General features: G+C 41.2%; 1 protein-coding gene across 1 annotated transcript; it reads left to right on the top strand.

The window, feature by feature from the left end:
- The first annotated feature begins 447 nt into the window (after nucleotides 1-447).
- Nucleotides 448-15,475, top strand: LOC115830162 (P2X purinoceptor 3). The gene is given in 13 exon segments (XM_075353540.1): nucleotides 448-569; nucleotides 3,704-3,839; nucleotides 10,742-10,813; nucleotides 11,281-11,350; nucleotides 11,499-11,589; nucleotides 11,695-11,772; nucleotides 12,038-12,179; nucleotides 12,307-12,443; nucleotides 12,691-12,784; nucleotides 12,975-13,040; nucleotides 13,603-13,697; nucleotides 15,405-15,419; nucleotides 15,421-15,475. Coding segments are annotated over 13 exon segments (1,173 nt in total).
- Nucleotides 15,476-16,158: the final 683 nt, after the last annotated feature.

The raw sequence follows: 16,158 nt of genomic DNA, 5'->3' as shown, positions 1-16,158 counted from the left end.
GCTAGTTTTAAGGGCATGTGCATCCGAAGTTTAGGATGACTAGAGCCTCCTTGCTGTCTGCCTGTTTGTGATGGGCGAATGAAGCGATCATTACGAGATGGAGAGGAGAGAGACCCCTGGGAGAGCAGGAATGGAGAAAGAGAGAGAGAGAATGTTGTGGTTTGATGAAAGAGGATGTAAGTGATGGACATGTACCCCTCCCCCTCGTATTCGTTTTCAGTTTGCGTTAGAGGAAAGTGAGCTAATTTCTCATTGAAACGCGATGACAGACAATATGAGTTAGACATCTAAAACAGGCATACAGACATATAAACAAAGAGGAACTACGGTAGATCTGAAGTGATTTTAAAAAAGTACACAGTTTAGACTTTTCATGCGGCATCTTTAAACATTTGAACACACACAGGCACACATATCTTTCTTTTTGTCTCTCTCCTCGGATTAACAATGAGAGGTTGCATAGCGGATTTTTTCACCTACGAGACGACCAAGTCAGTTGTGGTCAAGAGCTGGTTAGTGGGAGTCATCAACCGCGTTGTTCAACTCCTTATCATAATCTACTTTGTCGGGTTAGTACTGTGTGATGTGTGTGTGTGTGTGTGTGTGTGTGTGTGAGAGAGAGAAACTATGACAACCCAGAAATCACTGTAGAGATAAATGTATGGTATGTTACCATTGCATACTATTGCAAACAACCCATTAAAAACACCATGTTTTTCACAAAGGCAAAGCATATCTGAGATATATCTGGTAAATGTATGAGCTATATAAAATGGAAAACAAATGAAATTTTAGACCAAATTTAAAAGATGTACATGGAATTATGTGTTAAAAAAGGCAGGCTTTTGACAATGTATTGACACAGTAAACCATCAACACACATTGTAAAATGAAAAAACTGAAGGTTGTAATGTTTATTCTGTTTGATGGTGTCGATAATGTTCTGGCTTCAAGATCCAGATGGCGTTACAGTCTGTCTGGTTGTCATGGACAACCGAAATTAATAAGTCAGTGTTAGAGTACGGCTTATGTTAGGTAGTTTAAGGTGACAGTACAAAAGAAGCATCTCTAATGAGCACACACACTGTTGCCACACAAGCAGATCCTCTACATCTTCTAACGAAGACACAGACTAAAACTCTCCAGGTACAGGACTGCTGAGCAGTTTTTGTCTCAGAATATTTCGTGGAAAAGGATAAAATATTAGACGTGGTGCATCATACAGCTGACCATGGCAGAGTGGAGCAGACCCCGCCTGGGTCATTCAGGTTTTATTTCTGAGAAATGTGATTTTGTTCTCCCTGTAAAACATTTTAGAACCAGATTTAGAGGGCAGTACAAAGCTGCTTTTAAGACCATGAATGAGTATGTTTCGATCTTTCGCTATCGGTTGCAGCTCTTGGATTCAGAACATCTGCCATTATAATATTACTGTTACTAACTCAGATTGGTAATTTGGAATTTTGAGAACTGATTAATGAAGAGAGGATTAACTGAAAATTGTCTTACCCAGAATATTGGCCAGTGGATCGATGGCAGTCTTCAGTCAGGTGGTTCTCACAAAGTTAGTCAGAATTATTATATTATTTGTGTATGAATAATGTGTGTTTTTATTTATGCATAGAGCGTTATGTAGATATTTCAAAATGTAATTTTAAAAAATAATTTCTGCCCAAGGTCCCTTTATATTCATTATAGAGTGAAAATGAATGAAAATTGAAATATTTTGAATAGTAGGATGACCATTGTTTCTAATGCACAATAGTTTATAACAATAGCCAGTGAATTATATATGTGATAAAATATTAGAAACCTAAAGGATAACCTGTCCAGTCATGTAGTTCCCTTTATTAATATTACAGCATCTATTTGCGTCTCTCTTTGACACAAAGTTCTCTCATGATGCTTCACTAGAATAAAGACATTATAACAAAGTGGAACAGAGGAGTAGAATAAACTCAGGTATTTTCATAAAAATATAAAGATAGAGAAAATAGGACATAAGACATCTTCATGTTGCCTCTGGACAAAGTTCATATGAGGCATAACATCTGAAACACATCTAATCATCGATTAGCTTAAAGCCACAATAGTGGATAAAAGGGAGTGTAATGAACTTGACCAGTACTGAGGCATTAGACATGGCTTTTGCTCTTGGCTGGGCAAGTGACCCAACTACAACAGAGCCCCCTCTTACTGTGCCACTGTTGTTTCTAATGTTCAATATTACACCGTACTTACAACACAAATGTTAAGTTTGTCCTTCTACATGGATCTGAAATCTGGCAGAATAGCAAGACAAGCCGAAAGTATTCAGCATCAGTCAACTGTGTTACATCTACAGGATCAGGGAGTCTGAGAGGTGGAGCCAGGGAGAGTGAGACAGGAAAATGATGTGTAGAGTGAGACAGGAAAACGCTGTGAGAATTAGGCAGAAAGACTCTCTGAGAATGAGACGGGAAGACATGGTGGAGAGTGAGACAGGAGGATGTTTCCAGTGTATTCACATGGAGAAAGTGGAACTGGATTAGTCTCAGCCTAAGGAAGGAAAACATAAACACAAGGCCAGAACTGAACTGCAGTGCACAGGGAAACAGCATGCAGGAAAAGCTGGAGGTGGTCCAAAAGCTGGAACCAACTGACAGGAAACAGAAACCCTGGGGTACAAGCCAGTGAGATGGAGATCCATGATGGGACAACGAGGGTTACCTTAAGCAGGTCACACCTAATGCAACTTTGAATAGCCCATACAAAAATCTTAATCGTTATGCTTGAATAGGATGTTTATAAAACATAGCAAATATCATGACTTATATATGTATGTTTCTATAATAAGAGAACTGTAAAAATATTTTAACTGAAAGTAGTAAAATTCCATTTGTTCTATATTTAACTTGCCTTGCAGTCTGCCTACTGAAAAAGATTATAAACATAAAGACATTTTCTATTTTTCTCCATCTTTAGAATTGTTGTGAATCACACTTATAGTAATAATGTCTCTATCAAAGAGAATCTGTCTCTCTACTCTTAAATGAATTTAATGTATGTTTAAATAAATTTTTAGCTCCAAATGAAAAAACAAACATAAATTTCATAAATTAGAGGAAGGAAGGGACAAAGGTGTCTAATGCAACATGTGAATGCCACTGTAACTTTAATAATAATAATAATAATAATAATACTTGTAGTAGTCGTAGTGGTAGTAGTAGTTTTAGTCGTATTTTGTCCTGTGTACTAAACAATGGTCTGGAGTAGAGAACAAAGATATAAATATCTGAGATCAGCTCATGGATGTCCGTTGGGGAACTGGTAACACAGCGACATGGAGTGGGAAAAGTATCTGACTGTGTCTCTGTCTCTAATTCGATATATGGAGATACTGAAGCACTTTTATTAAACTACAAATCTGCACTCAGGACAATCCGGTTGTCAAAATGACGCTATGTCAGGGATGGGAACGACGTTGTTTTCTAATGACGGTTTCTAGCTCTAGGTGTTGAATTTCTTTTTCTAGAGGTCTTCATTAGGGGAAATGGCAGTATTGACTGATGAAAATTGCAGACAAATTTGCTTGTTTCTCTCCGCTGAAAGCTTTTCACTCTACTCTATTTGCGAGTTGTGTGTGCGTTTGTGTCAGATGGACCTTACCTCATCAGTTGTGCTAAATTGTGTGTTTGTGTGTGTGTCTATTTGTGCTTCGCAGTTACGTGTTTCTGTACGAGAAGGCGTATCAGAACCGGGACACGGGAATCGAGTCTGCAGTCATGACCAAAGTGAAGGGTTTTGGAAGTTTAGAGGGTGACATTATGGACGTGGCGGATTACGTAGCTCCGCAGCAGGTCGGTCATGGTGATGTTAACCGCTCTGTCGACGCTACATCTAAAATCACACACCGCGGCAAACGCGAGAAATGACTTGTATAGATACAGAAATAAATGACATATACATTCACGTAACAATACTATATAAGAATACAGTTTGATCTGGGAAAAATGTTTAAAGCTTACTGACGGCTTTTTTGATTTGGACACTTTGATTATGTATCAGAAAATGTTGTTATAATAGTTCCAATTTGTTGGAAAGCCCTCACAGGTAATGATTGGCACAGGAAGAATCCAATGAAATAATAATAATCCAGCCATGGACCTGGCCATACCCTATTCCAATTCATGCCTAATACTCAAGATGATCCAAAGATATGAAGCCTGAGGTTGGAGAATTATTTCCTCAATCTTTCCAGTTTATTCCCAGAGAAGAAATGTGATGGTCTTTTCACTCATCACAGACATGAGTTGACAACGTTTTCTTTCTGTTTTTTTCTTTCGGTGTTATATAATGCTGACATGATGCCACTTTCTGATCATCACACTCTGCAGTTCTATTTTTCTTTTCCTTTTTTGTGATCTTGCAGTGTACAACTCTTCATAACAGCCAGCAAACAGACCTAATCCTATCTTTATCATCTCCCTGTCCAAACACACAGTGTGAGGTCCACGCCCGCTGTCACACCACAGAGAGTTTCCAGATGAGGCAAGGGCTGGGAATACACTCACCCTTCCCTCTGACAGATTCCAAGCCAAGAACTGTCGCTACACGCACTCACCTGTAATGACTGAACTGGGTTCTTTTCAAAGAGGGCTCCAGAGGAGAATTTTGGGACCCTCACTTTAAATAATGTCACCCAAAGGGTAAATAAAGAGTAGAAGAGGGCCAAGGACTGATCCCTGAGGAACACCATAGTTAAGCTTATGGTATTCAGAGGTCACATTATTATAGTGGACACACTGCTTTCTCTTAGAGAGATAAGATTTAAACCAAGAGAGCGCCAGGCCACGAATGCCAATTTTTTAAAACTTAAAAAATTCTGACCAGAACAAGGAAGTTTGATCACATTACCCCTGTCCTGGCTTCCCCTCATTGGCTCCCAGTTCATGCAAGGGCAGATTTTAAGGTCCTCTTATGAACATATAAAATTTTACATGGGCTTGCGCCTTCCTACCTGTCTGACTTAATTATACCTTATAACCCACTTCGCACCCTGCGCTCTCAAGATTCTGGACTATTAGTCATTCCAAGAGTGAAAAAGAAGTCCGCTGGCAACTGAGCCTTTTCCTACCGCTCTCCCTTCCTCTGGAATGGTTTACCTACAGAAGTTAGGGAGGCAAACTCTCTGCATACCTTTAAAACGAGACTAAAGACTTATCTATTTTCTCAAACTTAGGCATAATATAATTTTGATTTGACTTTGTTATAGACATGTAAAGTCCTTTGAGACTATAAATAGTGATATTGGGCTCTAAATAAACTTATTATTACACACCTACCCATTCTCCTCTGTATTAAATTTACACTTTCATTTACTTGTTTAGAAGACGCTTTTATCCAAAGTGACTTTCGAGACAGGAAGTCAGACTGCATGCCAGTCTTGTCTCTGAAATACCAGTCTTCACTGTGCTTCATCTCACACTTTACTTTCAGTCTTATCTCTGAAATACCAGTCTTCACTGTGCTTCATTTCACGCTTTTACTGTCAGTCTTATCTCTGAAATACCAGTCTTCACTGTGCTTCATTTCACGCTTTTACTGTCAATCTTATCTCTGCATGTCTACAAATCTGATGTTGGAAATTATTTTTGCAAATACTGCTACATAATCAAAGATCAAAATATTCAATTTGGGTTCAGTCATTTGCCTATTATATATACATGCATACTATACATACATATTTATATTAATATTTAAATGCGTGTGTGTGTGTGTGTGTGTGTGTGTGTGTGTGTGTATATATATATATTATGAGGGGCCAAACAGGACATATATAAATATAAAGCTGAATAAATAAATAAAATTCTGAATATATTAAATGAATGATTGTGGGAGTTTCGGGAGAAGGAGTAAGTTAGTTGTGTTCTGTAAGGCGTGGCTGTGGCCGACAACAGCCGAAAATAAAGACAACACATGAAGTTCTAAATGACATCAGTGTGTTCTTTAATAGCGGCGAATACAAAGAAAATAAGGACCCTGTAATGAAGTCCAAATTATTGCTTGTTTGTACTGTAAAATTTTACTGATGCTACTGTTGTTTGGCTCACTCAGTAGCCTATGAAGAAAAAAAAGAGAAATTATTTAAAAACGAAAAGCGACTGTCTTGTGATATGCCTGAGTATAGACTTTTATATATTCAGAGTTACTTTTATGTATTCAGAATTACATTTATATATTCAGAATATATATGTATATGTGTGTGTGTGTGTGTATATATATATATATATATATATATATATATATATATATATATATATATATATATATATATATAAAACCCCCCCCACCCCCACACACACCTCTGTGGGCGGTCTTCTTTCACCTCCAAGCTCGGGTCCTCTACCTGGGAGGTCTGGGAGCTTGAGGGTCCTACGCAGTATCTTAGCTGTTCCAAGGTCTGCTCTCTTCTGGACAGAGATCTCAGATGTTCTTCCTGGGATCTGCTGGAGCCACTCTCCCAGTTTGGGGGTCACAACTCCAAGTATTCCGATTACCATGGGGACAAATCTTACCTTCACCATCCACATCTTTTCTAGCTCTTCTTTCAGCCCTTGGTATTTCTTGAGCTTCTCGTGTTCCTTCTTCTTGATGTTGCTGCTATGGACTGCTATGTCCATCACTACAGCTTTCTGCTTCTGCTTGTCCATCACTACTACGTCTGGTTGGTTAGCTATAACCAGCTTGTCAGTCTGTATCTGGAAGTCCCACAGGATCTTAGCCTGGTCCTTCTCAACCACCTTTGGGGGTGTTTCCCATTTTGACCTTGGGGCTTCCAATTCATACTCGGTACAGATGCTTCTGTATACTATGCCAGCCACTTGGTTATGGTGTTCCTTGTACGCCCTGACTGCTAGTGTCTTACAGCCTGCTGTTATGTGCTGGATTGTCTCAGGGGTGTCTTTGCACAGCCTGCACCTGGGGTCCTGCCTGGTGTAGTAGACCTCGGCCTCTATCAGTCTTGTACTCAGGGCCTGTTCCTGTGCTGCCAGGATCAGTGCCTCTGTGTTGTCCTTCAGTCCAGCCTTGTCCAGCCACCGGTAGGATTTCTTGATGTCAGCCACTTCCTCTATCTGTTGGTGCAGAGGCTTATCCTTCCATCCTTCAGAGGTTTCTGCTGCCTGAGGTATTCACTAAGCACTTCATCGCTAGAGGCCATCTTCCTGATGTAGTCTTGGATCTTTGTTGTCTCATCCTGGATAGTGGCTCTGATGCTCACTAGTCCTCAGCCTCCTTCATTCTGCTTAGTGTGCTGTCTCAGGATGCTGGATTTGGGGTGAAATTCTCCATGCATTGTAAGGAGCTTTCTTGTCTTGATGTCAGTGGCTTCTATCTCTTCCTTTGGCCAGCTTATTACTCCAGCGGAGTATCTGATGACTGGCAGAGCATGGGTGTTGATAGCCTGGACCTTGTTTTTCCCATTCAGCTGACTTCTTAGGACTTGCCTTACTCTCTGCAGGTATTTGGCAGTTGCTGCTTCCTAGCGACCTCTTCGTCGTTCCCATTTGCCTGTGGAATTCCAAGGTACTTGTAGCTTTCCTCCACATCTGCTATGTTTCCCTCTGATAGTACAATCCCCTCAGTTCTGACTACCCTCCTTCTCTTTATCATCTGACCACATTTCTCAAGCCTGAATGATATGCTGATGTCATTGCTGTAGATCCTAGTGGTGTGGATCAGTGAGTTGATGTCATCCATGTAGAGGAGGTGGCTGACGGTTGCTCCGTTCCGTAGTCGGTAGCCGTAGCCACTCTTTGTGATGATTTCGCTGAGGGGGTTCAGGCCTATGCAGAACAGCAGCAGGGACAAAGCATCTCCTTGGTAGATGCTGCATTTGATGGTGACTTGTGCTATTGGTTTGAAGTTGGCCTTTAGTGTTGTTTTCCACAGCTCCACTGAGTTCTTAATGAAGGCTCTTAGTGTCCAGTTGATGTTATACAGTTCCAAGCATTCCAGGATCTATGTGTGAGGCATCGAGTTGTAGGCTTTCTTGTAGTAAATCCAGGCAGTTCACAGGTTGGTCTGTCTGATCTTGCAGTCTGGAGTGACCGTCTTATCTACTAGTAGCTGGTGTTTTGCTCCTCTGGTGTTCTTTCCAATACCTTTCTGGGCCCCGTTCATGTATTGAGCCATGTACCTAGTCATTTTATCCACTACGATGCCTGACAGGAGCTTCCATGTTGTGCAGAGGCAGAACAGTAGTTGGCCTGTAGTTGGATGGGACTGCTCCCTTCTGGGGATCCTTCAGGGTCAGGACTGTCTTACCTTTGGTTAGCCATTCAGGGTGGGTCCCATCCGTTATCAGCTGGTTCATCTGTGCAGCCAGGCGCTCATGGAGTGAAGTTAGCTTCTTTAGCCAGTAGGCAAAAGATCATGGATCATGTCAGGGCCAGGTGCCATCCAGTTCTTCATACGTGAGACTCTTTCTTGGATGTCTGCCACTGTGAAGGTTACTGGATCTTGTGCAGGGAGGGTGCTGTAGTCTGTTCTCAGGTCCAATATCCACTGAGCACTGGTGTTGTCTGTTTTACTTGGTCTTGTCTCGGTCTCAGACATAGAGCACTCGGGATTTTATTTCAGGACCGGTCAAGACCACAACTGCGGGGATATCAACGGCAGTGAAGTTAGCTTGAAATTAGACATTTGCCTGATAATCACCACATAGTTAGATGTCTATCCCATTAAAAGTTATATAAACTACTTACACAGTATGTTATCCTGCCTTGTATTCAGTTGTGAAATTATAGTGTTCGAACATGACATTAAATGCAAATGAAAAACAATTTAAGGCATCTTTTCGCATCCTACTGTTTATTCCACCATTTGACTTGCACAGAGATGGCGTTTCAAACTAAAAGTCCCTCGAAAGCTCATACCTGCTGAAGAGTAATTTGTGGGCTGCAAGTAGAGTGTCGGTGAAGTATAAAGCCAGGCATGGTCAACAAACTTTGAATATTTATATTTTATGTTCAGTTTCTCCTTAAACATTAGTAAAGGATTACTCATGACTGCTCTTCTGAATAATAACAACAACTTTTGAAAACACATTTTGGGACCTTTCTGTTCAAAGGTTCAACCTAGTTCTAGTGACCAACCAGGCATCTAGACATTCTATTTCAACTTAGATTTCAATAACTTACTAGTATCAGTGAAATTACTATAAAAGTATGATTGTGAAATTTCTCAAAAAATTGTGAAATCGGAATATATCTGAAATGAGTCCGGGTCAACTTCAATGGTCAGGCCTGGTCGTAGTGTATAACGGATGTAAACATTTAATTTCTTCTTAAATATCAATAACACCCTGGAATTGATGAAATAAAAACGTGAATACAGTTTTGAAACTTCTTAGAAATTTGTGAAATCACGTAACATCTGAAAAAAAAAAAAACACTTTTTGGGGTCAACCTCAAGGATCAGGCCTAGTCCTAGTGACCAACCAAAAGAATGTAGATATTTCCTTTCAACTTATATGTCAATAACACCCTAGTACTGATGGAATAAAAATACAGTTGTGAAACTTCTCAGAAATTTGTGAAAACAGATTATGTGTCAAAAAAGAGCTTTCTGGGGTCAATTTCAAAACCCAGGCCTAGTCCTAGTGACCAACCAAAGGATGTAGACATTTCCATCCAGCTTACATGTCAATAACACTCTACTAATGATGAAATAAACACGGAAATACAGTTGTGAAAGTTGTCAGAAATTTGTGAAATCAGAAAACGTGAAAAAGGCACTTTCTGGGGTCAATTTCAAAGGTAAGGCCTAGTCCTAGTGACCAGCCGAGGGATGTAGATATTTCATTTTAACTTATATGTCAGTAACACCCTTGTATTCATGAAATAAACATAGAAATAAAGTCGTGAAAGTTGTTAGAAATTCGTGAAATCAGAAAACACATTAAAAAAGCGCTTGCACGAAAAATTGTATTGTGTTAGCTAGATGGTAAAACATGGAAAAGGAGTGTTGAATAAAGATGGTTAAGTTGATTTCAGCTCTTAGTGTTTGTTTGTATGTGGTGTTTTTATGGGGATGTGGATCTTACAGATCGGTTTGAGAAGTGCCTATGATTTGCATGTTCTACATTTTATCGTAAGTGTGTCAGGCAGTGTGGGTCTAGCACTGGTCTGGTCCTGGTCTTGACTTGGTCTTGTCCTGCCTTGGTCTTGGTCTTGACTTGGTCTCAATACACTGTGGTCTTGGTCATGACTTGGTCTTGGTTTAGGTGGTCTTGACCACGGCACTGCATTTTACACACATTTTACTCAATAACACACTGTCTGAACTTCCATGCTGTACTATTTAACACACAGTTCTAACTAACATGCTGCACTAACATACTGTACTATCTAAAATATAGTCCTTACTAATGTACTGTACTAACTAACATACACTCCTGACTAACATACAGTGCCAATGTACGATACTAATTAACATACAGAACTGCCTAACATACTTTTCTATCATTCTGATTTACCGTAATAACTGAAAATATCACACCTCATTCAGCATTCTGATTTACCACCCTGACTAATGACTAAGATACACCTGACATACATGAGCCTGCATAACGTCTACGCTTTCATTCTTCTTTTCATGTTTTTTTTATTCTTACTTGGGAGTGTACTCCTGACTGACATTAAACTGAATGTAGATGTGTACGAATTGCTTTCTCTCACCTGTTTCCTGCATTTCCCAGGGCTCATCTGTGTTCTGCATCATCACCAGACAGATTGTCACTGAGAATCAGATGCAGGGCAAATGTGCTGAGGTGAGACTCATCTACTTGATCTACCATGCTCTCTCTCTCTCTCTCTCTGTTACGGCCGGGCACACCAACCGCAACATAAAGGGCACACAGACAGTTCGGCTCAAAGTCTAGGAGTTTTTATTAAACTGAAAAGCACGAAAAACATAACATAAGTCAGCACAGCCTGCTCCAAGGTTAAACCACCCACCCTCTTCATGCCAGGCTTGGGGTGTATTTATAGACAGGAGCAAACCATGCTCAGGTGAGCCAGACAGGTAACTTAAAGGTACCTGCCTGGAAGAATAGAAAAGAGAAATAAATAAGGCAAGTCACCAGCAGGCTAAAACACAATCAATGTCACTGTGCCATCTTAAGGGGCAGAAGAACATAACACACTCTCTCTCTCTCTCTCTCTCTCTCATGTGTTTTTGTGTTTTAGAATGAGCTGATAGCATTGTTATGAGTTATTCTGTCCCCTCCATTTTTAGACTGAAAAGAACTTTTACTGCACTACTGATAATGATTGTGTGAAGCACCTCCACTCCATTAAAGCAAATGGTGAGAACCCTTAGTGTATTTTTTCCCTTTCAGTCTTTCTCTCTCACTCTTTTCTCGCTCTTCAGCATGCTGTGTGTCTTCTTTTTCTCTTTCCATCACATTCCTATCCTTCCCACATTTCTTTGTCATTCTTTATCTCTTCCCTCAGGTAACGTTACAGGCAAGTGTTTGTCACCAGAGAATAAGTGTGAGATTAACGGCTGGTGTCCTGCAGAGAAAGACACTGATGAATCAAAACCGTAAGAGACACAAACACACAGAACACTGTCTTTTTTTAATGTCTAATAGTGATTAGCTCTCAATTCTCTCATATCTCTCTCCATCTCTCTCTTTCTCTCTTGCAGTGAAATTATGGAGGAAGTAGAAAACTTTACCATTTTTATAAAGAACAGCATCCGTTTCCCTCTATTCAATGTGACTAGGTAGGTGTATGTCTTAATGCACATGCACTCTACGCTGTGATATACCTGACCGAACCCCTTTGCCATCTATTCATCATTTTTGAAATAAAGGACCTCTAGGAGGAGATGTGGAAAAAACTGTATATAGTCTCTATGTTCTGTTCTTCTTTTGTACTTGAATTTTGCCAATATTTATGACAAATGCAACAGTGACAATGTAAGACACTACAAAACACAAGCATAGAGATGGAAATCATATATGTGTTGTGCTTTTGGTCCTTCATAGAGGAAATTTCCCTCCAAACATGGATAAGGAGTACATCAGTAACTGTACCTTTGACCCAATCCATCATCCTGCCTGTCCCATCTTCAGAGTTGGGGACATCCTGAGATTCAGCAATGAAGAATTCAAGGACATTGCAAAAAGAGTGAGTTTCTGCTGCATTCTACTCCAGTCAGTCCACAGACTGGTCATACCGTCAGTCAGAGAGCAGTGTTCCCAGTAAGTGATATCTGACTGGTGAAACACTTAATATGTCTCTCTGTTCATCTCAGGGAGGAGAGATTGGCATTAGTATAAGCTGGAAGTGTAATCTGGACCTGCCTCTAAAATACTGCACACCCAAATACTCCTTCACTCGACTGGATGAAGTGTTTGAGGACAGCAACATCTCCAAAGGATACAACTTCAGGTGTCACCTCACGCATGTCCTTTCTCTCTGTATTTAGTCAGGACAGCACCACCTCTTTTGACCATTTTAAAGTAGAAACTGACCTGGTGCGTCCCACCCCCACCGTGTCAGGGTTCAGACCGACCAACCCTGAGTTACAGCTTCCATTCCCTTACCTCTAAACCTCTGCATTCTTCCTCTCTCGCTCTCTTTTCTCATTCTCTTGTGTTTATCTTTTGTGTATCTTATTCTCACACTCTCTCTCCAGATATGCCAAGTATTACAAGACAGAAAACGGCACTGATTTTCGTACACTGCACAAAGCTTTCGCCATTCGCTTTGATATCCTCGTCACCGGGACCGTGAGCACAATGTCTCATACCGTGTGCATGTTAACAGTGAGGTTTCTGTGTGTGTGTGTGTGTGTGTTTATGTGTGTGTTAGTGGGTGTATGCTGTTGTATATTTGTATCATGATTACTCAATGTATGCTCTGTATCTAGTATTTGTTTTTGTGTGAATGCATTCCATTAACCCTCTTCTTTATATCCAGGCAGGGAAGTTTAACCTCGTCCCAACTTTGATTAATATAGTTGCAGCACTAACCTCAGTGGGTCTGGTAAGAGCTCTCTCTGCTGGACAGACACAGACATTGCATGAACACAAGTAACGTGGAATATGGCACATGTAATATGGAGTAATGTGATAACTTGAATAATAGTGAGTGGAAGACGGACTTGATTAGCCTCTGTTGTTCAAATCAGAAATCACTTTGTATGCATGTCATCTTTTACTCCAGGAGTGTTTACTCCAACTGTGTTCTCAGGATGAATTATACTCAGATTTCAAGAATACTTTGGGTTTCTAGGAACCCAAGTCAAGGACAATCATGAGATTTTGGGATGTGAGAAGGGATGTAGGCACTTATAAAATCAATCCCTGTATGAAAATGGGTGTCTCAGAGAAACGCTGTTGATATAACCCAAAATAACACCATGTCAGCAGCATATGCACAGTCCTCTTTTCCCATGATCTTTTCCTTTCTTCTTTTGGAGACGTTGTTCATACCTCATCCTCCTCTGTATTGTACCCTGTTGAGCTGGGTCTTTTCTTTATGTTTTGTTGCTTAACATTACTCAAGTTCTCTCTCTCTCTCTCTCTCTCCCCCTGACTGGCTGCAGGGAACTGTGCTCTGTGACTACATCCTCCTCAACTTCATTAAGGGGGCTGAGCAGTATAAGGAAAAGAAGTTTGAAGAGGTTCTAGAACTTTCTTTGTTTTCCCCCTCCCAGACTCTGACTTTTTCCTGCTCTCTGTCTCTGCCTCTATCTCTGTCTCCATCTCCGTCTCCGTCTCCGTCTCCGTCTCCGTCTGTCCCTGTCTGTCTCTTTCTTTGTCTCTGTCTCTGCCTCTGTCTCTGTCTCTGTCTCTGTCTCTGACTCTGACTCTGTCTCTGTCTCTGTCTCTGTTTCTGTTTCTGCCTCTGTCTCTGTCTCTGTTTCTGTTTCTGTTTCTGTCTCTGTCTCTGTCTCTGTCCCTGTCCCTGTCTCTGTCTCTGTCTCTGCCTCTGCCTCTGTCCCTGTCTCTGACTCTGACTCTGACTCTGTCTCTGTCTCTGTCTCTGTCTCTGACTCTGTCCCTGTCTCTGTCTCTGTCTCTGTCTCTGACTCTGACTCTGTCTCTGTCTCTGTCTCTGTCTCTGACTCTGACTCTGACTCTGTCTCTGTCTCTGTCTCTGACTCTGACTCTGTCCCTGTCTCTGTCTCTGACTCTGACTCTGTCTCTGTCTCTGTCTCTGACTCTGACTCTGACTCTGTCTTTGTCTCTGTCTCTGTCTCTGTCTCTGTCTCTGCCTCTGCCTCTGTCCCTGTCTCTGTCTCTGCCTCTGTCTCTGCCTCTGTCTCTGTCTCTGTCTCTGCCTCTGTCTCTGTCTCTGTCTCTGCCTCTGTTTCTGCCTCTGTCTCTGCCTCTGTCCCTGTATCTGCCTCTGTCTCTGCCTCTGTCTCTGTCTCTGCCTCTGTCTCTGTTTCTGTTTCTGTTTCTGTTTTGCCTCTGCTCTGTCTCTGTCTCTGTCTCTGACTCTGACTCTGTCTCTGTCTCTGTCTCTGACTCTGACTCTGTCTTTGTCTCTGTCTCTGACTCTGTCTCTGTCTCTGTCTCTGTCTCTGCCTCTGTTTCTGTTTCTGCCTCTGTCTCTGTCTCTGCCTCTGTCTCTGCCTCTGTCCCTGTCTCTGCCTCTGCCTCTGTCTCTGTCTCTGTCTCTGACTCTGTCTCTGTCTCTGTCTCTGTCTCTGTCTCTGTTTCTGCCTCTGTCTCTGTCTCTGTCTCTGTCTCTGTTTCTGTTTCTGCCCCTGTCTCTGTCTCTGTCTCTGTTTCTGTCTCTGCCTCTGTCTCTGTCTCTGCCTCTGTCCATGTCTCTGCCTCTGTCTCTGCCTCTGTCTCTGTCTCTGTCTCTGACTCTGACTCTGACTCTGTCTCTGTCTCTGTCTCTGTTTCTGTTTCTGTTTCTGCCTCTGTCTCTGTCTCTGTCTCTGTCTCTGTCTCTGTTTCTGCCTCTGTCTCTGTCTCTGCCTCTGTCTCTGTCTCTGTCTCTGTCTCTGACTCTGTTTCTGTTTCTGTCTCTGTTTCTGTTTCTGCCTCTGTCTCTGTCTCTGTCTCTGTCTCTGTTTCTGTTTCTGTTTCTGTCTCTGTCTCTGTCTCTGTCCCTGTCTCTGTCTCTGTCTCTGCCTCTGTCTCTGTCTCTGTCTCTGCCTCTGCCCCTGCCTCTGTCCCTGTCTCTGTCTCTGTCTCTGTCTCTGTTTCTGTTTCTGTCTCTGCCTCTGCCTCTGTCTCTGTCCCACCCTGTCTATAAAGCCTTCCTCAAACACTTTCTTTCTTTCTTTCTTTGAAAATAATAGTGTTGTCTCTGATGTGTAAAATTTCTCTTTCCCCAGGTTTCAACAGTACAAAACTAATCTGAGAGTGAGCTATCTTGCCATGGCAGCCAGCTGTCCCTCAAACCTGAGTCGAGACTCAGCAGACTCAGGGATCCTCTCTGTTGGACACTGGAGTTGAGTAACACTACCATTACACCAGTGAACAATCAGAAGTTAAATAAGCTACTTTTCTTGCCTGTGCTTTGCATGTGCTGCTTGTGTTGACTAATGAAATTTGCTGTCTTTGTCCCACAGCCCTTACACGTTACTCTCCACTATTAAAAAGAGCTAGACTACTTTACAGTATATTCAGTCTTATGTGCTTGAGACTAATCCATGTGTAATTCAGCTTTTATTGTAATTCACTCCTTTAATCTATAAACCGGCCTCTTTGGGGACAAAATGCTGGAACATCAAAAAATGTTAGATCTTTATGTTAGATCTTTATTCACCAATTCACCACTGTACTATGTTCTGCACTCATTTTTTAAACCTGCTCTCTCTCTCTCTCTCTCTCTCTCTCTCTCTCTCTCTCAAGCTTGTCCTCATGTTTCTGCATTTGTACAGCTACACAAACTTCTTCACTAATACAAAATACAATATACAGTACTCTTTAACTATATTTATATCTGCACAGTTGCTATTTTTAGTATTCAGAACTCTGGCTAGAAATAATAATTATTCAATACATGCATGCAATTTGGAATGATTCATTTAACAATGTAACAAAGTCAGACATGTTTCCTTGAGTCAGTCAGTGTAAAGAAAATCAGTGTTAAACCAAAATCATCGAACAGATCGGATTAACACTCAAACAGTAGA

The sequence above is a fragment of the Chanos chanos genome, chromosome 1 (assembly GCF_902362185.1).
Source record: "Chanos chanos chromosome 1, fChaCha1.1, whole genome shotgun sequence".
Lineage (NCBI taxonomy): Eukaryota > Metazoa > Chordata > Actinopteri > Gonorynchiformes > Chanidae > Chanos > Chanos chanos.
Note: the sequence above shows the minus strand (reverse complement) of the source record. Positions and strands in the feature narration are given on the sequence as shown.